Here is a 26,830-nt window from a genome sequence, read left to right as displayed (position 1 = left end):
CAGTATGACGTTTGGAGCCAGTGTGACGTCGTCTGTTAAGGGGTCTATTGACTGTTGCCGAGTGAAGCCTCTGGGCTCTGGCAGTAGTGTTTAAATGGTAGTAGTATGTCCTCTCAGCAGCTAAAACAATTAAAGTAACATAATTATGCAGATTAGATGTACATTTTCAAAATAAAAGAATGGTAAATAGTTAAGAATAAGTAGTATAATATTACATTACATAATAAGTAGATGTAATGTGGCTAGACAGATCCGTTCATAAAAAAGGAGGATAATCAATTTCTGTTTCCATAACACCATGGCTTTAGTTGGAAAATACAAAACTGTTTACTGTTGACGTGATCCCCAGCCACCCCTCTGGGAATGATGGACCACTTCAATGGCCATAACTTTAAGTGAACTGTTCACCAGTGACATTGAATGACATTGGCGTCACAGAAAGGATCATCTATATTTTAGTGAAAACGGAACAAAAACAGTGGCGAGGTTTCTGCAGAGAGAGAGACAGTTTTAAATAATTCATGTGACTATTGATAGACTTTGACATGTGGGTAGGCTTTTACAGACACATGTTATCTTGTTCTGGATGAAAAGTCACACTCCGTGGAAATCTCTGTTTGTCTTTGTCTTGACCTTCAGTGTACCTTAACCACGTTAATAATGGCCGTCCCTAATTTGGGTATTTCAATTATATTTCATTATAAGATAAAGAAAGATTTTCTTTATCTTATAATGTTTTTTTTGTCTATTTTTCAAAAATAGACAAAGTAATAGTGGAATTTCCTCAACATGTAATATTATATGGGATGTGTGAATAGGGTGACATTTGGTGGCCAGGGACATAATCCTGCTTTAACCTTCATGAGTATAAGCAAATTACAAATCCAAGGATTACACGCACAACATTAACATAATGAGATACAGCAACCGATCATAATTTATCTCTTTTTATAGCATCTCCTTGGTAAGTCTCTGTAGCAAGAGAATGGAAAGAGAGAATATTATTCTCTCTTTCCAGTATGTTTATAATTGTTCACAAGTCATACTGTATCTGTGATGTGTATCCGTTTGTTCAAACACAGAAATACATCCTTACCAGAACCAGTTATTGTACTGTGCGTGTGTGTGTTATGTTTACATTACAACACACTGTACAGTCGATAATGATATACAGTCAGTGCATATACATACAGCACACAGAATAGTCCTCCCCATGCCATGTGTGACTGGTGTGGTAGTTTAGGAATTTGCATAATTCCACAACAATCCAGTCAGGTTCTCTTGCTAAGAGCCGTATGGATAGCCCTGCAAAAAAAACAGAGGTTACGTAATTATTTGAATTGTTAAAGCTGCTCAGAACTTAAGTGGGGACCATAACATGGGGGCACAGTGTGTACCGAATTAGGCTTAAAAGCTGTGCAGAGTAGCCTATACTTGCATGGTTTTCAACAGCTACTATGTCTGTCAAGCTCTCTCTGGTTCTCAAACTGTTTTTGGCATTGGTACCCGCTTTCCCTGATTTCCTAATGCAAGTGCTATACCCCCTTTACAGGAGTGCAGCAGTTGGATGGAGCAAAACTTCAAATGAAAACCATAGCAGCATTGTGATGCTATGGATGGATGACAAGCAGCAAGCTCAGCAGATTCACACAAATTCTCCCATTTTCCACTTTCTCTCATGCCCCCCCTGAAGCACGCCCGCGTGCACCTATAGGCGTTCAGGCACCCCCATTTCAGAAACACAGCTCTATGGTATACACCAGTGTTTCTAAAACAAAGGTTTGTGCCCCATTTTGGTCACGGACCGTTTTTTATGCATGGGCTATGCTGTTTTTGTTTTGTTTTGTTTTTTCCTTTTGAATTAAATACAATAAATTACAATTACAAAAAAATGATAAAAAAGATCTATTGTTTGGGAAACACTGGCCTATTGCATAATAACTGGAGGTCTTTTTTTTATTTATGACATTTATTTAAAAGGTGTGAGAACCACTGATCTAGAGACTCTCTGTTGTCGCAGATGTGACTTCTAGCAGCCTGCAGTGTTCACTCCTTTTAGATCATGGGTTATATGGAGCAGAAGACAGAGTGCAGTGCACACATGGGTCACCGGGAACAAACCAGGAAAGAAACTGTGGCTTGCAATACCATGGCACCATAGGTTTACTGGTTCTCAATATGGGGTCTGGGGACCCCCAGGGGTCCCTGAAGGGATTTCAGGGGGTCCCCACCTAAATGATTGATAGTTATAGGAACTCAATAAAACCAAGAGTGTACGAATGGAACCATTATGGACCTTTACAGGACCAACACTGAGGATTTTACAGTGTAGATTGGGGTCCAGAGCTAAAAATGGGGTTCTGAACATGAGGACTCTAGCTGGAGCCCTCATTCAATGTAATTTTGACTATGTTTGCACCTCGGGGTTCACTAACATCTCAATGTCACTAAAAACAAAACTGCAGACGACCTCTCAAAACAAATTAATAACTACTATTATAGGCCTCTCCCCCAGGACTCACCTTCTCCCAGCTCACTTTGCTAGTCTGGGTGGGCTCAAGGTGGAAGACAGAGTGCAACATCTCTCAATGGGTCTGGTTTTAAGATACTCACAAAGGATCAGTGCCCAGATACCTGTCAAACTACATTAGTGATGCCCATGGCAGCAGTGGCATAACATCAGAAGGAGCTCATCTGACCTTGTTCCCCCAAAATTGGGCTCAAACATACATGGATAAAAATACATTCATGCCAAAATGTGGAATGACCTACCAAAATACATAAATCTTCTCGACTCCCTACCCAAACTCAAAACGAACCTAAAATAATTCCTGTCCTTAAAATACAAGTGAACACAGTTTAACTCCTCCTTGAACACCTATAGAAAGGGCCATGCAGGCCCCTCCTTTCTCTGTAAATATACCTTATGATTATACTGAGTTTTATTCCAATATGTTTTGTATTGCAAAACGTTTGTGATATCCTTTTAGCAGAACCTTTGACTGTATTAAAGAAATTAAAACAAATAAATACCACAATGAAATAAATAAAATCTGCAATTAAATAAATAAAAAACATAATGCAATAAATAAATACATGTATTTATTTAATTGTAGTTTTTATTTATTTCATTTTAGTTTGTATTTATTTAATTGTGGATTTTATTTATTTCATTGTGGTATTTATGTTTTAATTTTTGGACTTCCATAAACAGTGATAAAGTAAAGTTTCGCTCCGGTAAAAAAAATAAAAAGACCCAGGTGCGCGTCTGTTAGGTCCCGCCCCCTTTTTACCTTACATGGCACGGACAACAATGATTGGCAGCCCTGGGACTCCAGCTGCTGGTGGGAATCGTACTCTCTCTTTTCCCGGTGTTTCGACCAGGTGGGCGTGGTTTTGAGGTTAGGTTTATTAGGCATAGTTCCTGTGAGGCTAAGATTAGGTTTAGGCATAGTTCCTGTGAGGTTAAGATTAGGGTTATAAAAAAGAATAGAGTCTGCACAGTGCACACTGGTGAAGCTGAAAAAGCTCTGCTGTGTTTGTATTGCGTTGTCAACGTTTTGGCTTCAGACCTTCATCAGGACATATGGCATGAAGGTATGACAATGCAATAAATACACAGCAGAGTTTTTTCAGCATCACCAATGTGCAGACTCTATACTTTTTTTGTGATACTTTTGCTTGTCTTGCACCCACCTGGGCCACCAAGGTGTGTGTGCACAACCTTTTTCATAAGGTTAGGGTTTGGCATAGTTTTTGTGAGGTTAAATGTAGGGTTACAGTTGTTGGGTTTGGTCTAGTTTTGCTCGCATACATACAATATGCTCGACATGCGCGTGGTGGTTACGCTCGCGCGCGGTCAATGGATGAAATGGTTAGTGGAGGGCCACGCTTTTTTTCAAACAATTCTGCACGTCATACCACATATATAGCGTGGTTAAGATAAGTGTTAAATAGCTCTATATTCTGATAGTAGGCTAAGGCTTACTCATTGGTTGCTATAGAGTGTTTGTTCAGTAAAAGGAGTCTCCATGTCTCTCCAGCTCTTTATCAAACAGAAAATGCATTTTCAGTATTCTCTCCTGATTGGCTTAAATTTTGTCTCCTACCAAAAATGTACTATATTCTGTTTACCAACGAGCTGGAGAGACCCCTGTCTATCAGAATATAGTACTTTTAACAAAAAAACGAAATTAACCAAAACATATAACTTACCCTACCTTCACGGTTAGGATTATGGTTAGGTTCGTTTAGGCATAGTTCCTGTGAGGTTAGGATTAGGGTTAGGGCAGTGATTCTCAAACTTTTTCGTGCCAAGGAAGGACCCCCAAATTGACACTTATTAGCCCGTGGACCCCTTTTGAAAAGATAAGCCAGGGACCCCCATAAGAGAAGATTTTTACGGCTCTCTAGCAGTGATTCTCAACCATTTTAATTTCAAGGACCCCCAGTTTGACATGCATTAGGCTACGGACCCCCATTTAATGGCATTTCTATCTCTGGGAACCCAATTCATATTGTAAAATCAATGCTAATTTAACTCTCAGAGTTACAGACCCATAAGGTTCCATTTGGTTCCTTTCCATCATTTAGCTGGGGACCCCCTGGAACCCCCTCAAGTACCCCTGGGGGTCCCCGGACGGACCCCACTTTGAGAGCCAATGGGTTAGGGGATAGTTAGGGCTCATAACCACGCCCACCCGGGCGAAACACCAAAGAATGAAGGGAGTCCCCCTGGTGGGAATAGAATAGTAGTACTAGTGAGACTGAGACATGGCGGAGTAGAGTTTGCGGGCTGCAGCAGCAAAGCAGCGAGAGTCGAGAGAAGAAGAGAAGAAGGGAGAGCTGGGAGAGACTTTTAACAACACTTCTGTCCCAACATGTAGAAGAACAGAAAGAAGAAGGCAGATCTCTCTCCCATCGGAGGAGTCGTCGGGAGCCCACGGATAGCCTGAAGGACAGACAGGGCTAATGTATCATAGCTCTCTTCCCCGGGACAGGGACTTATAAAGAAGAGTTGGGGAACAACGTATAGCAATGTTTGGGACTGTTTCTTATTCTTCTTCTTAGTCAACAAACAGCCTTGGGCACAGCAACAAACATGGCTACTTGTGTCTCCTTCTTCAGCTCGGGCTGGAAAAGCGTCCCAACAACTCGGCTCCTCTCTTAACTAACACGACACGATCCTTCGTGGGGAATTTCCTCTGGAAAAAAGGAAGACTTTTTGTGTTTCGATCGGTTTGAATAATAGCGAGATATCGGGATCGGATCGCCGGGGGGTGAGGGCACTCAGTAGGTGGAAAAGTAACTAAGTACATGTACTCAAGTATTGTACTTATAAGGACGATTTTGAGGTATTCTTTTTTTGGTTTCTTCAGTACATACTATTTTCAGTACTTTTTACTTCTGCTCCACTACATCTCGGAGGCAAATATTGTACATTTTACTCCACTATAATTATTTTAAAACTTTAGTTACTTTGTAGATAATCGATTACTATCACAAAACCACTTCAGAACTATATACATAATTTGAAAATAGCTGATCTACAAGCTTGCAAAGCGACGTGCTGTGAGCTTGTAGATCTGCTATTTTCAAAGGATTTTTAATACATTTGAAAACTTGAAATGGGACATTCTGCATGATGAGTACTTTCTACTTTTGGTACTCTAAGTACATCTTGATACCAACAACACTTCTGTACTTTTACTCAAGTGAACTTTGAATTCCGGAGGACTTTAAGTAACAAGAGTATTTTTACATTGCAGTATTGATACTTTTACTTATATAAGTAAAATATCTTGAGTACTTCTGCTGGGTGAAGGTGAAGGGACAGAATAATAACCAGATCCATGGAGTCCAAGCATAAGGAGCTGCTGGAGAAGGTCTACCAGAGTCTGGTGGAGGAGGTGACAGACCCGGGTCGCCTGGTGGAGGTCCTGGCCCAGGCCGGGGCCCTGAGCCCGGCGGACCGCTACGAGCTGGACTCCGGGCTCTGCGGAGGAGGGGGTCCGGAGGAGAAGGTGGACCTCCTGCTGAAGATGCTGCTGGCCAAGCAGGACAGGGACCACTTCCCCGAGCTGTGCGCCGCCCTGGAGGAGACCCACCCTCACCTGAACGCCGTGCTCCTCAACGGGGTGGTTGTTGGAGGAGGAGGAGGACCACCATCTGTGGTGGACCAGCATCATCATCATCACCATGTATCTGGTGAGTGAGCTTTTGATTGACCCCCCCCCCCCCCCCATTTCTTTTTCTTCTCTTGTACATTCTTTCACTCTTCATACCAGTAACCTGTAAGCTGATCGTATGACATTCTGTATAGTAGTGTGTAGATCTGTCTGTCTCTTATATGTCATCATGATTTGTGTGCATGGGGATCTCATCTTAAACAAGTTCAGTGAGTCTCCCAGTTTAGTAGACCTTGTATTGCGAATTTGTACTTCCATGTTCTGTTGTTCTCATGTCTTACTAAATAAAGTACATCAATCAATCAATTGAATACTTTATTTAGGAGTTTGCAGAGAAATAAAAGCACATGGAAGTTACAATTCACAATACAAGGGCAACTAAATAGTATTGAAAACCCCCCAGAAAGCCTACTGGCTTGTTTCAATTGGGGTCCTCACGTATACTCAATTCATGGAGACACTAGACCAGTGGTTCTCAAACCTTTTTACATTTCAAGGTCTCCCCTGAACTCTGACAGCATACAAATTTGTATGCTGCCAGAGTTACAGACTTGTATGGGTCAATTTAGAACCCCTAAAAGGAACCCAGAGAGTCCCTAGAACCAACTTTTGAGAACCACTACACTAGACAGATATACACTACTATGCAGAACATCATATAAACATTTTAAAGGTAAGAAAAACAACATATGTACAGTAAACATTTGGGGGGGGGGGGGGGGGGGGGCTAGGTTATGACTTTTGGGTCATCATCATCACCATGAGCCATGACTAATATCAAATATGGACTCCATCCATTTGGTTCTGTTTGCACGCTCGCTCTCTGAGTTACAGACTTACACGGTCCATTTCCTGCACACTCAATGAGTTACAGGTCCATTTGGTTCAATTATGTACACTCTCAGAAGTTGTTACTGTGTAATTAAGGGGTTATGACAGTTATTCTGAGTAGTTAATGGTTTATTATTGTTATTGTATTAATGATGCAACCAGTGTTTTAGCATATGAACTGCATGTGAAAGGCTACACAAACTATACTGTATATCCTACTTTTCATCTACCACAGTGGCTTTCAACCTTTTTCATGCCAAGGACCCCTAAATTGATATATACATTTGGCCGCAGACCCCCATCTGAAAATATTTTGTCCCAAGGACCCAAGCTCATAGCCGCACTATGAGCTTGTCTATATGCTATTTTTGACCACTAGTCTAGTGACTGGTTGAGAACCACTGATCTACCACATATAGTGGGTTATAAAAGATTAGCAGTTTATGGTATCATTTTTTGTTGCCCTTATTAGTATCCAGTTTTTTTTCTCACACATTAACTAACACATGCTATTGATAATCTGACAATTTGATCATAGAGAGGACTTTGACTTTTCTTTGGGGGGGGGGGGGGGGTGTGGGGGAGAGAAAGAGGGAGAGAGAGAGAGAGAGAGAGAGATACACAATCATGTGACTTTGTGCCTATTCACATTAGCACTGTTGTGCTTGTGTCCTTGCCCTGACACTAAAAGCTCGTACTGTTAGCTACATGTAAAAGTACCTAATGAACTTTAGAAAAAAAAAAGACTCCGACAATCAATGTAGTGACAGACAACGCCTGGTTGCCGGCCATGCTTTTAGTGAAGAGAGGGCTGGAATCAATAAGGCCTTGTCAATCTCTAATGAATGGGCTTCTACTCAAATGAGTTCCTTTTGTACTTGGATTGAAATGGTGTTGTGTTGTGATACAGTATAGTAAGTACGTGACTTAATTCAGTGTGTGTGGCACAGTGGATCTTAAACCTTTTTAACCCATTAAGACCTGAGGCCCGATTCTACAAAATGCTTGTTCTAAATCAGTAGTTCTAATGGTGAGTTCACACGGGCAGTCAAAAAGATACATGCTACCATTCATTTTCAGTGGAAGCCAGCGACATGAAGGTACAAAGATACCTCCGATGTTTGTAGCTCTAGCGACAAAGATACAAAGCTGCAAAGCTGCAAATTCAAGTTTAGCTGGGTTCAACTTGCAGATACAAAACTACAACTGTAGTTCTGATGTACGCACATTTGACGTCAACGACCGCGTTGAGCAACACATATACAAAGCGACACAGCAACAAAGATGCAGTGTATTTTTGTATCTTTGTATCTGTATCCGTGTGAACGCACCATCACACTTTCTAGATTTTTCTAAAAATAGCAGATGTACAAGCTCGCAGCGCGGCACGAAGTGTCGTGCTGCGTGCTTGTATATCTGCTATTTTTGAATGGCCAACGCAAAAACCTAAAATGACATGGATGCATTCCCGGTTCTAATGGGTTAAACCTTTTTTAATTTCAAGGACCCCCCAGTTTGGCATGCATTAAGGCCGCCACCACGGACCCCCATTACGCGGTTAGAGGTTCCTCTGTTTGCTTGCACGAGTTTGTGCAAAAATGTATTGCAATGTGTCACCATTTTAAAATAATACATGCATGCAGTGATTTTAATGTTATTACTTGTTATTACAAGTATGTACATTGACCTGCAGTCAACCGTGAACATAGGACAAAGAAGGGCGCAACAGTTTTCCCTGTTCTTAAGTATGTACATTGGTCATACATAGCATGGCACAAAAGTATAATGTATATTGGTCATACATTTGGTCATAGCACACTTTGAGGTGCTTAAAGGTGTTGTGTGCACGATTCCTACAGTTCCAATGAATGTGTGTACATGCACACCGTGCATGTTTGTAGAGAGGTTTCTTTTTGTATACTCACATGAGTTACAGACCTGGCTGTAAGGGTCCTTGGCTGGCTGTTTGGTTCTTAACTATCAATCAATTAGCTGGGGACCCCCCCCTGGAACCCCCTCAAGGACCCCTGGGGGTCCCCAGACCCCACTTTAAGAAGCATCGGTACTATAGCATAATATCTGGGTTTCGTTGTTGTTCTTGAGAGTACAGCGTTGTACACACAGTGCTATGAAGAGGGGTTTGTTTTGGTATTGTGAGGAGGACCTAGGAAATGTCAGAATGACCCTTTACAGCTTGACCAAAATATGTCCAGAGCACGCCTAGAGAGCCATCAGCTATTTCTGTCTTTTTCAATTTTCTGTTCTGAATCCTGTCATTGACCGAGCTCACACACCGATCACACACACGCATGCACGATTGCGTGCGTGCACAGCCCCACACACACACACACACACACACGCACACACACACACACACACACACACACACACACACACACACACACACACACACACACACACACACACACACACACACACACACACACACGGTTGTGGTTCTGATTCTGGTTTGGATTGAAACAAATGATTCCATGCATCTACATGGTTGCACACTCATCCACCGCAGTGGGCTTTTGTTTTCGGTACGTGACAATAACAGCCCGCAAATTTCCATGTTAGATGGATGATGATGTCCTTTTTAAAGGTCAGGAGAAGTTGATGGCACATTATACTGTAGTGTTAGGCCTATATCTCAGGCCTCTGGCACAGTGGTCCTCAAACATTTTAATGTCAAGGACCCCCAAATTGATATGTATTCAGCGGCCGACCCCCATCTGAAAAGATTTTGTGCCAGGGACCCCCGGAAGAGAAGATTTGTGTTTAAAAAGTTACTAAAAACTTCATAAAAAGGTTTTGTTTGTTTCTTTTCTTCAAAAATAGCCGATCTACAAACTCACAGCGTGTCGCATCTTTGAACAAGAAATTACATCTTTGAAAAACCAACGTGTAAAATGGGGTTAAAAATAGGGTTGGTGCCTGGTGCTGAAACTGATTTTGATGCTATATTAACTAATTCAGCTGGAGACCACCTGGAACCCCCTCAAGGACCCCTGGGGGTCCCTGGACCCCACGTTGAGATTCATATTCAGATTCAGATTCAGATTCCTTTATTTGCCATTGTGTAATACACATAGGAATTTGCTTTGACAATGCATGATTGTGTTTCAATCTTTTTTCACATATATAACATAAATACCAACAACACCAACAACATTGTGCAAGAAATAGATAATATAAAGTGCCATAGTGTTCAGTAGTGAAGTGGGCCGGTGACCAAATACATATAATTCTGGGGGTCCTTGACATGAAAAAGCTTGAGAACCACTGATATAGCAGCATAGGCTTCTCAGAAAACTGTTCGGAACCTCAGGCCTTATTGGGTTAAGCGCTGTAAATAAACTCCACACATCATTCAACCATCTTCAACATGGTGTCCCCTTTTTGGGCTTTTCATTATAGCCGAAAAAGTAGTCGAAAGTAGTGAAAATTGCAGATCTACAAGCTCACAGAGCTCTGCAGGTTTTGCTAGTTTTTGTGTGGCGAAGCATAAAACAGGGCTTAAGTGGTTTACAACACTTTCTAAGGGCATGAAGTTTGTTTACTTCGTGAAAAGTAAAAAAGAAAAGAAAATCTACTCCTGTCTATAATTGCCTGCTCAAAAACAGGGACAACCAGGATGAAAGTGGTTCACACACCGTATTGCAAGCTGGTAGAAAACATCCTTGTGGTTCTGTTTAAGATGCTAATGGATTCATCAGCAAAGTCAGTGTAAGTCAAATTGCATTAGCACTGTTCTCCCCTCACTGGCCTCCAGTGCGGTGCCAACACTTTGCTTCTCTCACATAGAGAAGTGAACTATTTATACTAATGTTTTGGAGCACGTCTTATGATTTTGGCACTAATTAACCCATTCAATCCGGGAACGCATCTGTGTTAACCACTTAATCCGTATTTTATACTTTGGCTATTCAAAAACAGCAGCACCGAGTGCCGCGCTATGAGCTTGTAGATCTGCTGTTTTTGAAATATCGTGAAAATCTGTGCAAGTCTTTGAATATACTTTTTTTTTTTTCAAGCGAACATCTTTAAATCAAATCTTTGCTTCTGGGGGGTCCCTGGAACAAATTATTTACAGGTGGAGGTCCGCGGCCAAATACATATAGTATTTACCTGGATCTAATGGGTTAATGCACACCGACGCATGGGCCTTGCTCCAGCACCTATGCCTTTTGTATTTGAAAATAAATATTTTCATTACTTGTTTTTTGTTCCATGCCAAGCCATCATCATGGATGGCATGGATATAAGGCCAATTAACATGACAGCATCACATTCCATTCCCACCTTTTTATTAAGTGTTAATTATGCACTTTAATTCTACCTCATTATTTATACTTGAGAGCTCAAATCTGGGACAATATCTTGTTTAAAGTTTACCTTTTTATTAGCTTGTCTGTTTATTTTTTTGTTGTGGTGCATTTCACAACCTGGCATTGGCTGTAATGCTGGCCTATTCTCTAGTTTGTCCTTAAAAAACAACAACGCACAAACAAAACACCTTCAGGTATGAGTGAGTTTGAGGCATTTTATATATATTTATATCCTTTGTTTTTTAAATGAGCTGCAGCCAGCCTTTCAACCTGGTGTCCCTATTTTGGCCATGATGCCATTATAGGGAAACATCTTCAAAAATGTAAACAATAACAACAACAAAACAGCATCATCTGACCTTGTACACTGGCTATTCTTTGTGTGACATTGCCGTATGACAAAGTATAAACTATAGGGCTTAAGTTAACAGGGTCACAAAGGGCTGAACTGCTGTTAGGAGCAGGGCTGTTCCGTTCACTACTGGGCGGACAGGTTCCACCACGCACGGCACACCTCGAAAGCATGGTGTCTGTCCTGGGACAGCAGACAGTAGCTTGTTAAAGAAGCCCATGTCTCCAGTAATACTCATTGTCAGCAGCCTGCTGTCTCAAAGAGACTCTCAAATCAACCGTGGAGCCCCATCTGAAAAAGATTTTGGGCCAGGGACTCTCTCACAGGAGGAGATTTGTGTTGTTATGAACTTTCGAAATATTCAAAACGTTTCAGCATTTCTCAAAAGACTTTTGAAAATAGCAGATCAACAAGCTCACAACGACAACGCGTCGATCTGCTGCGTTCGAATAGCTGAAGTATAAAATGGGCGTTAAAGTGGTTGAACTGATTTTTGATGGCGCTTGGAAATCTCAATCCCAATCCATCTGACCAATCAAGTGGTCAGGTGGGTGGACGGTGTGCATTTTCATTTTTATTTTAATTATCGTATACTTTAAGTTCCTATTTATCGGTATACTATAAATAAAATCGTATAGTGTTGTGACAAGTGGTGGAAAAACAAATGTTTTACTTTAGTAAAAGACGTGTCACAATGCGACGCGTTGTGAGCTTGTAGTTCGGCTATTTTCAAATAGCCTATGCATAAAATGAGATAAAATGATAAAATGAGAAAGATTTCAAATAATTGTAGTGGAGAAAAAGTACAATATTTGCCTCTTGAGATGTAGTGGAGTAGAAGTAAAAGTATTGACAATTGGACATACTCCAGTAAACTAAAAACGCCTCAAAATTGTACTTAAGTACAGTACTTCAGTAAATGTACTTAGTTACTTTCCACCACTGGTTTTGACAACTATTTTGGCGGCCCATTTGCAAATATCCTGATGGCTCTGATGTAGAGGAAGAGATACACGTTTTGACAGCTGACACCACTGTTAAAGCCCCGAGGTGCACCAAGCACGCCACCAAGTGAGTCTGATGCATGCAGATATGTTGAAATTACTTTTAACCGGGCGTTAATGCTGGAGGGCTCACTTTTTTCACTGTTAATAAACTGAAGATACTCTATACTTATTTTTTTATATAACTGTAGCTCCGGGGCTTGGCCGCGGTTCCATGGCTTTTGTTTTCGGACCCATTCTCAGCTTCTGTTTGGGAACAATAAAATGATGGCAGCGAATCACACAAGGGCGTGTTTGATGTCTTTCTTAGCCCATTAAGACCGGGAACGCATCTGTGTCATTTTTCTTTGTCAAGATTTATTTGGCTATTCAAAAATGGCAGATAGATTCAAGAATGGTAGATCTGCTATTTTTGAAAAATCATGACATTTTTTTGGATATATATATATATTTTTAAAGCGAACATTCTTTAACTCAAATCTTTGCTTCTTGGGGTCCCTGGAACAACATATTTTGAGATGGGGGTCCACGGCCAAATACATATAATTTTGGGGGTCCTTCACATGAAAAAGTGTGAGAACCACTGATTATAGCAACATACGTTTTTTCAGTTAGGATTTAGAAGACATTTGTAGAATCCCCCAGAAGCAAAGATTTGAGTTAAAAATGTTCTCTTAGAAAATATATATTATATTCAAAACCCATTTTCCAGGATTTTTCTTATTTTATTGCAGATCTACTCTGTGCCGTGCTATGAGCTTGTATATCTGCTATTTTTGAATAGCCAAAGAAATCTAAAAATGACACAGATGCGTTCCCGGTCTTAATGGGTTAGGGTATGTCTTCTCATCCCTCTCCCCGGCCTCGCTTTGGAAATAACTCTGCTCGGGGCTTTTTGGGGTAGAAGTGGGCAGTTACTGGGCAAATTCACTCACATTTCATCATCTCGTGGTTAAGTGAGACAAAAACAAGGACAAAGGAATTTACCATTGTCTTGATGGCCACACAAGCTGGTTGCAACAAGTTATGTTCTTTATTCATACACTTAAAGTGTAATTAAAGTGTACTTTGGTTTTAATCATTTTTAGTATCCTCGTGCGAGGGGCAGTTGCTTTTGTTTTGCAGAAAAGGTTTTTTTTTAAGGGGGGGAAAAACACCAGTAAATCAAAATAGCACTCCAATAGAAGCTTTCACTTAGAAGTTATTTTGGGCAGTCTTAATCCATGTTTGTGAACTGGATCGAGTGGCTTCCAAAAGCAAAGAACCGGGTTATTACCGAGATGTTAATCTGGGACACTTTTTATGGAGCTGCCCCAGTCATAAATTAACCCTTTAAGACCGGGAACGCATCTGTGTCATTTTTTGATTTGAGCTAAAAAAACATTCTTTTACCACTTTGGCTAGTGAAAAATAGCAGATATACAAGCTCGTAGCGCGGCACCGAGTGCCACGCTACGAGATTGTAGATCTGCTATTTTTGAGAAATCGTAAAAATGTGTGCAAATCTTTCAATATATATTTTTTCAAGCGAACATTTGTAACTCAAATCTTTGCTTATGGGGGGGGTCCCTGGAACAACCTATTTTGAGATGGGGGTCCGCGGCCAAATACATATACATTTTGGGGTCCTTGACATGAAGAACTTTGAGAACCACTGACATGGTAACATACGTATTTTCAAAAAACAGTTTTTAGAAGACATTCTAAAAACAGACATTTTGTAGAATCGGAACCTCAGGCCTTAATGGGTTAAACAAAACTAACTTTGTGATGAATACTTTGGAAGTGTTTCTGCGTGTGTATCTTTTCAGCACCCCAAAATTAAGTGTATAACTCACAGTAGTGTGTGTCAGTCCGGGAACAAGAAGCTCCTCTCGTCGTGTAGATGGAAAATCACTGTGGATAAAAGCCCAACGTCTCTCCCATTCATTATCACTGGAGCAGCCCAGACCTTCTGTCTTGATGACATCATCGATTGTGCTGTAGTCTGGGCTCTCCTGTTTCTGGCTCTTTCTCGTGTTCACCCGTTAGACTGCAGCATTTTGAAGCACGCTTGAAAGAATGTGCACTTTTTTTAAAGCAGAATAAAGTAGAATAATCTTGAAATACTTAACCCATTAAAACCAGGAGAGCATCTGTGTGTCATTTCAGATTTGAGCCAAAAAGCATTGTTTTATACTTTGGCTATTAAAAAATAGCAGATCTACAGATCTAGAGCTTGTAGATCTACTATTTTTGAAGAAAGATGAATTGGCTTTGTGCCATTATTGATAGGATAGTAGTTTGACAGTAAAATGGGGAGAGAGATGGGGAGTGACATACAGCAAAGAATGTCGGGATCGGGACTCGAACCCGTGACACACTGTCTGACTACTTTGGAGCCTAGGTGCCCGGACCACTACACCAGCGATCTGGGCCTGAAACAAACTATTTTGAGATGGGGGGTCCGTGGCCAAATGCATATCATTTTGGGGGTCCTTGACATGAAAAAGTTTGAGAACCACTGATGGCAACATTTTTCAGAAAACTGTTAGGATTTTAGAAGACATTTGTAGAATCGGCCTCAGGTCTTGTCAATGGGTTAAGCGCTGTAAAATAAACTCCACACATCCTTCAACCATCTTCAACATGGTGTCCCTTTTTTGGGCGTTTCATTATAGCCGAAAAAGTAGTCGAAAGCAGTGAAAATTGCAGATCTACAAGCTCACAGAGCTGTGCAGTTTCCGCTAGTTTTTGTGTGGCGAAGTTTAAAACGGGGCTTAAGTGGTTTACAACCTTTCTCAGGGGATGAAGTTTGTTTACTTCGTGTTGACAACAGATTGAGAGCTTGCTGTCATGAATATTAAGCTCTTGTAAGTCGGTATCAGGGGAGCGCAGGATTTCCTGTGCGACCCAAGTGAAAGTGATCATGGGGGCCCCAACTACAGCTGTTATGGAATTTTATTTTGACGATTAGTTGTCACACAAATAATTGCGATTAATGATTAACCCATTAAGACCCTCTCTACAAAATGTCTTCTAAATGTTGCTACATCTTTTTCCTTTATTTATTCAGGGAAGCCCATTGAGAGCAAGCTCTCTTTTTCAAGGACGCCCTGATAACAACATATAAAATACATACATAATGAGGAACAATAACAAACATTTGAATCACATTACAATGTCACAGATGTAAATAAATATAGTGTTACATGAAACAGGTACAGTCACTATGTAGTGTGTCCTCAAGAAGCACCCTGAATGTCTCTATTGAGACCAATCGCACCAGTTTCAGAGAGTCCTGAAGTTTGTTCCATTGGTGTGGAGCATAATACATGATACATGAAGGCAGTTTTTCCTTGTTCACTGCTCTTACGTGGACTGGTATATCTAATGTGTGTTTGTGAACGTGTTGAATGTCCGGTAACTAGGGGTGTGCCGATATATCGTCCCGCGATATATCGCGATACGTTTTCGCGACGATATGTATCTTTTTGGAAAAAGAAAATATCGTTTTTGAAAAAAAACAAAACATTTTTTTATTTTTTTTTACAATCATAATAATCAGGCATGCAAACGGCCCCGAAGTGAAAAGAGTGACAACATGTTTTTTTTTCGGGTCAGGTGTCATACTATTTGGATTCAAAACGGCTATTGTAGCTGAAAAGCTACAAGTTTGCATGTCTGAATAATGCAAAAACAGAATTATTTGTTTGCATTTTCTTTTTTTCTCCTCCATATATTTTCACAATAAAAAAAGTGCGTATCGTATCGAAATCGTATCGAAGTTGTGAGCCAAATATCGTATCGTTTCGTGAAATTAGTGTATCGGCACACCCCTACCGGTAACCTTTGGTTCCAAAAGCGAGGATAGGTATAAAGGAAGTTTACCACACAAGGCCTTATAAATAAATAAAATACAATGTTGCTCTCTACGAACTGCGAGAGATGGCCAGCCCACTTTATCATATAAAATACAGTGATGGGTGAGATAATCATCGGCAGTAATAAAACGCAAAGCACTGTGGTAGACTGCTTCTAGAGGCTAGACCCCTGTGTGTGTGTGTGTAATGAGGGGATCACCGTGAGGACGATGATCACGGAAAATATTCTGTGACCCCTGGCAGTGAATGTGTTATAAGAGCAGATTATAATGCATTATAGACATGGGATGCATATAGCAAGTGTTACTACACTTTCTAACATGGAAACGATTATGAAGATTATGCAATAATGATTGCGTTCAGGCGATTATCGTCTCTGTCGGGTGGAAACCTCATATGTCCAAAACTGTTACTTTTCAGCATTCAAATTCAAAACTATCAAAAGTAGCAGATCTGCAAGGCCGAAACGCGGCGCGAAGCGACGCGTTTCGAGCTTGTAGATCTGCTACTTTTGATGCTTTCGTGTGACGCTGTAGCGTGATCAAGTAGGGCATTATTTTACAAAAAAAAAAAACACAACAAGTTAAAATAAGGAGATAGGAGCTTTCTACCCCGACAGCAACGTTATGTAATAATTGTGACAGGCCCTATAATAGACCCCCAAACCACAGACGCCACCGCACCGCAGCGAGGGTCCCGGGTCACACCACTTCCACGGATCTGAGAAGTGAGCGAAACACAGTTCCACAGCCAGCGAGAACCTTTTGGCCATTGTGACAACTCTCTCTCTCTCTCTCGCTCTGCTCAAACAGACTCATGGGAAACTTAAGCTACAGCGAGAACAAAGAGAGCTTGATCCATGGGATGCCTTGGTTCCTGAGGCACATCACTCTTTTTTTTCTCTCTCTCTCTCTCTCTCTCCCCCTCTCCCTCTCTCTCTCCCCCTCTCTCTCTCCCTCTCTCTCTCCCTCTGTCTCTCTCTCTTTCTCTCTCTTTCAGTTTTGCGCTGGGAAAAAGGAGGGGTGAGCCATGTTAGCTGGGGCTCCCTCCTAGTTTTAATCAAACCCACAGTCTTGCTTCTTAGCGGAGTGGGAACACGGCCAGCCAAGGATTGATTTAGGGTGCCGGGGAGATGTGGGTAAATAGAATCGTTTTTCATGCACCCCCCCCCCGCCCGCTCCAGCTCCCTAGTCGTTGACTGTTCAGACCTTATATATCAGGGGCAGAAGTTGCTGATTTCACTGAACTATCAGCTGTTCGCGAGGGAGCCAAGCCGAAGCTAGTACCTCCTCGTAATGAATGTGCACACGCCGGCTGTTTTTTCCTTCAGTCGAGGGTTTTGCAAAATGTCTGTGGCTTTTTATAATGGCAAGGGGAGACAGAGTCTCACAATCTCCTCCTAGCTAGCTTCCAGCAGGATACCTCTGTGAACGTGTGAAGGTGCTTGCTCAGGACTTTTTTCCTAGACGGTACAGGTTTGCATTTTTTATGAAAGGGAATAACAGTAAATAATTTGGATGCAGCGAGAATAAAATTCACTTCCCGAGATTCAATAGGCCTATGTCAGTGAGTATTTTGTTTTTTATATTTATTGGAAAAGGGACAATGCTCGTAAATCAATATGAAATTCAAATGTGAACGTGCCACGGTTGGCTCATTTTCATCTGCAGTCCCCGGCGGACAGAAAGTAAAAAGATGCTATCGTATCTGCAAATATATTCTACTTACGGTATGTCGTATTCTTGCACTGTTTTATCATATCGTGGTGTTGTTGACATCATTTATTATGAATTAAGCTGCCAAAAGCAGCATGCTTTCAGAGGAGAGAGGAACTGTGTGGTCTTTTGTGAGATGTGTGGTTCTCAAAGTGGGGTCCGGGGACCCCCAGGGGTCCGTGGGGGGGTTTCCAGGGGGTCCCCAGCAAAATTAATTAATATAGCATAAATCTGCAAGCTCACACTGTGTTGCAAACTTGCGATCCGTCGCATTGTGAGCTTACAGATCTGCTATTTTCAAAGCAATTGGGAATCTCTTTGAAACATTTTTAACAACACAATATATACATTACATTTGGGGGTCCTTGTCATGAAAAAGTTTGAGAAGCACTGTGTTGTGATGAGATGAAAAGAGCAGCTCTGATGCTGCAGTGGTGGGTGAGCCTCTGTGGGGCCCAGGGTTTGAGTCCCATTCACAGCTCCATGGCCCTACTGATAATTAGCCACACTCTGCCGTCAGGCCCACAGGGCTGTCATCTGAAGTTTGGGGAAAGTCCCAACTTATTATTCCTATCCGACCCGGGTTCTCCTTTTGAATAAATCCTCCTGAAATGTAACCCAAGCCGCCGAGCCTTGATGTCCAACACAATACTAGTGGAAGATACTCATCTCTGTCTATGATGCAGGACTTAGCAGTTAGCACGCTGCACTTGGACTGACTTTGAAGTTTTTTTTTTTGTCCCCCTTCCAGGGTCCACCTACAGTGTCTTGTCCACAATGCCGTCGGACTCTGAAAGCAGCAGCTCTCTCAGCAGCTTAGGTGAGTCCAGTGCTCGTGGTTTACGTGGAGGAGGGTATGGATTACATTATCGGACGATCAAAGAAATGTGTTTTGCTTGCTGATAGAAGGGGATGGTTGCATGCCAGTGAACATATTTATACTTCGACTGTGACTCCAGGTTTAGCCTCCTTGAGCACGTGCAAGTGATTACACAGATGTGAAAAGGATTTAGAACCACCCCCCCCCCCCCCCCCACACACACACACACACACACACCAGACCTGTCATTCTCTTAGGGTGAGGGATTTGACACTGGTGCAGGCCGCTGCAAAAGTGAACAGGAATCTCTGATGCAAACTCTAACCATGTTAGACTCACTGAAAACACACGTTATTGGTTCTGCTGACTGATATTGTCCTTCTAATGCGTGAGGGAGTCGTGTTTTTTCAATTACTTTTTCATTTATTTTTGTAATTTCTTTTAGAAAATGAAAAAATGTAATATAAAATAAATTAAAAAAGTAATTGAAAACACACAGCTCCCTCACGTATTGGAAGGACAATATCAGACACCAGAACCAAGGACGTGTGTAATCAGTGAGTCTAACATGGTTAAAAGTTTAGTTTGAAGTTGCAATGGGTTTATATATGAAGCAAGGGGGCATGTCTGATCAAAATTAATATTGAATATCTGAATCAAGTAACTTAAAAACTGCCTGGGGTGCACATAAAAGCCAGAGTAGACCGTAAAATGACCCCAAACCATGTTTGAAAGTGAAATATCCCTTTAAACTTTGATGCTTTGTATGGACACTGTGGTCCAATTAATAAATGAATACTTAACACATTGGGTTCCAGCATTTTTTAATAACAGAATACGTTGGGTGCCAGCAACCTCACCATTGACTGCACTTTGCTGTTTAAAGCTCTAGACTCCACGACGAGCAAATCCACGTTAAAAAAAAGCATGCATTCATGTAGCGCGATGACCCTGGCTACATCCTGGAACGATAACATTTCACTCACGAGTTACAACGGGGAGGGATCGCGCATGACCGGTTTTCCCCAGCGGAAACAGATTCGGAGATACAGACGTTTTAAAGAAGGAAATAGACAGGGAGCGGATGGGGAGCCATGTTTTTGACACGGTGATCCAACTGGCCTATCTACCTATTTTTTTATTTAACTATTAGTCCATACCCGGGGATGTGTGCATTCAAAGTATTAACAGACTTTGGGTTATGTGCTGTGCTGTACAGCAATAGTCCCAAACCTTTTTGGCCCCAAGGAGGACCCCTTCCTCCCATAGCTTGGGGGGCTGTGTCCATGGCGAGTGGCGACGGCTGTAAGCATGCCGACGATAGCTCCCATAGCCCGAATTCTTTTACATAAAACGCTAATTAACAGCTTACATTTTGGGAAAGTTAGAAACGGGCGTCACTGTTCCGTGCACATGCTAATGGTCAATGCCCGTGTGCAAATTCAGATCAATTGCTCCAGCCACTGAGGAGAACAGAAAATAGCACATCTACGAGCTCACAATCGTGTGACATTGTGAGTTATGCTATTTTCTGTATTTTTGGCATTTTTTTTCCTACAATTCCTCAAAAGTTCAAACGTTTGCCTATAATGACATGCGCAAAATAGGTATGCCAGCCTGAAAGTGGTTAATATCCAGTTAACCACTTGGAACCCCAACATCCCTATTCTGGGGGAAACATTAGCAAAAAATTGCCGATCTTGCAACACTTTGTGAGCTTGTAGATCGGCTATTTTTGGTGAAGAAATGTGGTGTAGATCAGGGGGGAAAAACTGCACACCAAGCACAGTGAAAATCGGGTCTGTTGTTGTTGAAAGCAGTTGTTTAAAGCAGCTCTATTTCAGATGTAGGGTTTAATGTTGAACCTTTTATGAGTAGCCCATGCCATCAGTGACATGCTGACACTCGCAGGTACCTCCGTTCAAGCCTCGTCCCCGCCCCCCGCCCACATGGAAGGCCACCAGGTGAGCGAGAAGATGGACACGCTGCTGTTCCAGCTGCGGCAGGTGACCCGCGAGAGGGACGAGCTGCGCAAGAGGCTGGCCCTCTCCTCGCCCGGAACCACTTTCGACGACTGCAGGTTACTGTCGAAAAGACAGTGCTCTATAGAAACGCTGTTTCTATAGAGCACTGACGTCTGACCACTGGCCCTACCTGGGTCGCGTTTTTCTCCCCCATACTGAATCCCCATAGACGTGTTTAATATCGCGTCAAATAAGAACTAAGTTCCAAAAATAAACAAATGATCCCGGCGGTTTGACTCTTATGGATCAACTGACGGTGAGAAAACTCTAATGTTACTCCAACCGAAGAATTAGTTACATTTTCGCCAGAAACAGACTGTATCAAATATGAGTGACTGACTATCAGAAAAGGATACAGAGCCACCTCCCTGACAATATCGCCGAGACAGTTTGTTTATTTTTGGACCACAATTCTTATATGAGACTATTCTAAGATGACCCAATGTTATTCTCCATAGAGAGATTACTTCCACGACCCAGGGGATGAACGAGTGACGTCAGGACTTCTGTGCATTATACATATCAATACTGAATATTTTAATCGATCAATATTTTTTTTTTAAATGTTATAAAACGTTTTCAGACATTTAAAAAATATTTTTAAATAGTCAAATATTTCTTTTTTAAATGTAACATTTTAGCGCTAAAAACACATTTTTGAAATAGGGATTAAGTGGTTAATTCATAATGTATTTTTGTAAGTTTGGGTGCCGGGGGTTCACTCCTACAATTTTGCAGTGGAGTCAAAAGTGCAATATTTGTCTTTTTAAATTTAGTGGAGGGAAAGTCACAAGCTTCCAATTAAACCAAATACTCAAGCAAAGTACAGACGCACACAAAAATGGACTCTAGTACAGCACTAAATGTACTTTGTTACTATCCGCCACTGCCCTTAGCTCGCGGAAATAACTCAAAGCAACTGGAGTGCGTACTTAACGCACTGTGAAAGTGCTTCGCAAGTAATGCTCAACTCCGTAACACAAGGGGTATAGCATGCAACTTTAATGACACACCACTTACTGTAACACAGTGTTCCCACGAGCGCAGCATGCTATGCTTTTATCTCACTTACACCAAGACCACCGCTTCACATGTTGGCTCCCCACCAAGCCAAGGTCATTAGAGTTAACTAAAACTAACCAAATAACATTGAACAAGAATTGAATTAAAACATTTTTATACAAATAAAAAACAGGCTTTACAAAAAACAAAACAAAACGGCCACTAGCTGACACTGTACAAAACTAACAAAACAAACTAAAATCACTGAGAAAATGAGAAAATTTGAGTAGTGACATAAGTCTAGATTTTGGTTGGATGATATATGAAATCTTATCTTCCCTTTTTTTTTTACTGTTTAAAACTGTCAGTTTTAACTGTGAACAAATGTTAAAAAATTGTTTACAATTCTTGTTCTGACCTTTTTGAATCTAGCCACTGACAAATATCCCATATTAGAATAAATCAATATGAAAAATGTACCTAAAAACAATAAAATAAACAACCAAACAACAAAACTAAGCCTTTTGAGAAACTTAACACTAAACAAAACCAGTGGCGTCAGTTCAGCAAAAGCTAAGGTATGGCAAGGTTAGGGTTGCAAACTCCCAGAGATTAAAATAAGGTTAAAGATTAAAAAAAAACATATATATATATAATATATATAAAATAAATATTATAAAATAATAACACTTATCCTGGCGAAGCCGCACAGCCGAATTTATTTGGGGGGGGGTCAAACCCCCCGAAATGCATAGAAAACTATGCATTATACCTATAACACAATACAAACACAATGGTCTTACACCTGCATTAGGCTACTATTCATGATTTATTTTTTTCTGGAGCCAAGGTATTGCCAAGGTATGGCACCTTGCCATACCCCCTGAACAAAACACTAAACTAGCTAAAACAAAAAAACTAAATAATCACTTTTTTTCTCCGTGTGCTGAGGTAGACCGAACTCCAAGGCGGGCCACGACTACGAGCGCCTAAAGCTACAGTGCATGAAAGCCATGGCGGACCTGCAGTGCCTGCAGAGCCAACACAGCAGCACGCTGAAGAGGTGCGAGGACGCCGTGAAGAAGGCCGACTTCTATCAGTGAGTCAAAGGGAATAAGGCGACCGCCGGCGCCGCCGAGCCTCATCAATGTTTCAGCGGCTGACACAGCTTTTGGGTTGCATGTTTGTTCACAGCACAAATCATGCCTGCAGGGTTTTTTTTCTTTTTAAAGCTGCTGCGTTTGCTGCCTCTTATGACACGTTCGCAGCAAACTGCAACAAAGGGAGGTGTGTGTGTCTGTCTCTGTGTGTGTGTGTGTGTGTGTGTGTGTGTGTGTGTGTGTATATGTGTGTGTGCTAGGAGTGAAGCCGTTGTGGAAGTCCAAATGCCTCTCAGTTAAGCCATCAAATCCCTTATCTTATACAAAAGAAGATTAGATTTTTAAAACGTATATAAATATATGTGTTTGTGTGTGTGTGTCTCGTACTATAAACGCGCAAAATATCTGTCTGTACGTACGTCCGTCCGTCTGTCTGTTGTTCATGTGTCTCAAGAACCGTCCGACCCAACCGACCTCGAATAGCTGAAGTGTAAAATGAGGTTAAAGGGTTTAACACATCATTTGCTCCTTGACATGAAAGTGTTTGAGAACAACTGGTGTAGGCAACTAACAGCTGGCCTCAATGCAAACAGACTGATGAGGGATTATTGCCATGTTTAAGCCTCTCCGATTGATTGTGTGCATCAGAAACGAGCCTTTATGTACCACTGCCATGTTTGCCTCGCCCTTTTGCGATCATTTGAATAATGAAGAAACACGTAAAAATCGATTAACCTCTTATGCCCTATTTTATACTTCTTCGCGCAACGGTGTCGTGCAGAAATTGTTGAAATTGCAGATCTTGCAGCCATAATTTCTGGTGAAGTGGTGAGTGGAAGTCATTTATGTAATGTACTGTAAATCACTACTTACAACGACAAGCCTGTTAGCTCGTAGGAAAGCGGTCATATTAATAATAATAATCCATACAGCAAGTTTTCAGTTAAGCACTATTGAGATCATATTTTTACTGTCACAGTGCCACTGACGGCAGCAATTCCCTTCACATCCATGAGCATCACTGAGGAACCGGTAGAGAGCCTGGAGTCAAGCAGGGAGTCGTAGCATACTAGTAGAATAGGCCATTGGTTTCTCAAACATTTTACTTATGTTTTTGGCCGCGAACCCCTATCTGAAAAGATTTTGTCCCAGGGACACCCATAAGAGAAGATTTGTCAATGCGATGTGTTGTGAACTTGTAGAATAGCTATTTTTGAGTCTTTAAGTCTTTAAACTGTTCCTCATTTTTGGTGTGGACCTCCTAGAACCCCCCAAGGACCCCTGGGGGTCTCCGGACCCCACTTTGAGAACCAATGGAGTAGGGCATAATCTCCAAATGAGATTATATGGGTAGCTCCCTCCCTAGCAACACCCCCCACCTCAAAAACAACAACAACCACAACAACAACAAATATATATATATCTTACAACCAGCTGAACTTGTCTGCATCTCCATTGTCCAGGGGGGATTCCCCTTTCACTGAGCTGTAAATGATTCCTGGGTTTGAATCCAGCTGGTAACACTTGCTATCAGTCAGGTCTACCTTAATCTAGCAACATTGTATGTACTATAACGCATAACAATATAGTTATGCAACAGTTAATCAAACTAATCGATTTAATTGATAATAAAAAATTATCAATAATCGATAATTTAACGAAATAATAGATTTTATTTTGGGCATATCATTATAGGCAAAAACGTAAAATAGTTAAAATAGCAGATCTATATTATTCTCTGCTATTTTCACTTTTTTTGCATGACACCGTTGTGTGGAGAAGTATAACATAACGCTGAAGTGGTTAATCAATTTGTTGATTGAACAAAGAGGTGAAAAAAGCTTTTTGATTGCTTTATTAATGGAAAAGGTAATTGATAAGGATAATTGCTAAGAAAATAATTGATGGTCTCAGCCCTTTTAACAATATAAGGCAGGGGTCTTCAATGTTTTTCAGGCCAAGGACCCCTTAGCTGAGAGAGAGATGAAGCAGGGACCCCCATTACATACAATATTGAACTTTTTCATAGATAGCTTCATAGTCTTGTTTTTGTTTGTTTATACATGATCTTTTCTATTAATATGTTGGATTCATGTCCATGTGCATGTTCAGATATTCAACCACTTAAACCCTCATTACTTGAGCTTTGGCTCTGTACTTGGTCTGCTCTTTCTTCCCTGTACACCAAAATGTTCCTATCACGCTAACATTTGTTGGCCCCCCCCTGTAGTGCCTCTGAGGACCCCCTAGGGGTCCCGGACCCCCTGTTGAAGACCCCTGATTATAAGGTGTGACTGTGGAAATGTGGAAAGATTTTTTACAGCCGGGCCTGTCACAATTATTACATACCGGTACTTGTCTCATCGTCTAATTATTTTTTCATAATCGCCATAATCGTTGAACAAATGTTGAACAATTTTCACACATTTTCAAATACAAAAAATAGCAGAAATAGCAGATCTACAAGCTTACAACGTGACGCGTTGTAAGCTCGTAGATCAGCTATTTCTGCTATTTTTACATCTATAAAAATGATTAAATATGTCAATAATTTCTTTGTATATTTCAGTAATTTGTCATATCTGCCCCGTGCAATTTTTTATTACAAAGCCTAAAAGGCTTCATATGTTCCAATGCCAAACACACAATTAAATCGTTAATCGCAATTATTTGAGTGACAATTAATGGTCAACTTTAATCTGTAATCGTGACAGACCTATTTACAGCTACTGTCCCCCCCCTCCCCCCATGCAGTACCCTCCACAGTCGTCAGGTGAGCGAGCAGGCTCAGCTGAAGGAGGAGCTGGAGGCCGTGAGGCAGGACAACATGCAGCTGGTCAGGGAGCACAACCACGCCAAGCAGGCCTGTGAGGAGCTGAGGAGGCTGCACGACGACGACCAGAGAGAGGTGGCCGACATGAGGATGGTGCAGCAGCAGGTGAGCAACTATACTAGGGTTACGTTGGGATCTAGGAAACGGGGGGAACAAGATCCAACATTGAGGAACCAGGAATCGGTTCCATCACATTTGGAACCGTTTCCGTAACCGGTTTATTACACCGTCAGTGGTTATCAAACCTCAGGACCACCATAACTCAGAGAGTGTACAAACTTTGAGAACCACTACAATAATATGTATGCAATACCGTATGTGTGATTGAATTTGTCTTTATCCAAAAATTGGAATGAAAGTCCAAATTAAATATATATTGTTTAAATATATAGGAATGGTTAAAGGGAACCGTTAAGGAATCGGACCGTTAAGAGGGAATCGTTGAGGAACCGGAATCGTTAAAGATGAATTCCAACCCTAGTGAGAACAGTGGCTCTCCCTGAATATCTTTGGGTGTGAAAGCTCAAACTGAATTTCCTCCGCCGGCATAACCGAGATCTTTGCTCTCCCCCTTACGTTACGTTTCTTTATTAATCTGTAGTCTGATTTGAGGGAATAGAACATGTAAAACTTTAGAAACCAGTTTAATATTAAGAGAGAACCTCATGAAAAACTAAAACCCGTTTTTCCCTTCCAATTTAGTTCACTGCTGATATAAAGACTTACTAATGTTTCGACAGAAGAAGATACCGTACTGTCGAAACGTT

At 41.3% G+C, this 26,830-nt stretch overlaps 1 protein-coding gene across 5 annotated transcripts in view; it reads left to right on the top strand.

Annotated features, from left to right (window-relative positions):
* Positions 1–4,782: 4,782 nt before the first annotated feature.
* LOC311059881 (disks large homolog 5-like) overlaps positions 4,783–26,830 on the top strand; it is a gene marked incomplete at its 3' end in the record, with an annotated part of 58,326 nt that continues 36,278 nt past the window's right edge. For 2 of the 5 annotated variants that reach the window (XM_084077983.1, XM_084077985.1), the window contains exons 1-6: positions 4,783–5,354; positions 5,825–6,207; positions 19,036–19,104; positions 21,031–21,184; positions 23,086–23,229; positions 25,985–26,168. In XM_084077983.1, coding sequence (XP_083934109.1) covers positions 5,853–6,207; positions 19,036–19,104; positions 21,031–21,184; positions 23,086–23,229; positions 25,985–26,168 — 906 coding nt within the window. In that variant the 5' untranslated portion in view covers positions 4,783–5,354; positions 5,825–5,852. Of the gene's footprint in view, positions 5,355–5,807; positions 6,208–19,035; positions 19,105–21,015; positions 21,185–23,085; positions 23,230–25,984; positions 26,169–26,830 lie in introns of those variants that run through there. The other 3 variants (XM_084077984.1, XM_084077981.1, XM_084077982.1) reach the window with 2 other exon arrangements.

Source organism: Gymnoscopelus microlampas, assembly GCF_963454915.1.
Source record: "Gymnoscopelus microlampas genome assembly, chromosome: 14".
Taxonomy (NCBI): Eukaryota; Metazoa; Chordata; class Actinopteri; order Myctophiformes; family Myctophidae; genus Gymnoscopelus; species Gymnoscopelus microlampas.
The sequence above is the reverse complement of the archived record's forward strand: the minus strand, read 5'-3'. Positions and strand labels throughout refer to the sequence as shown.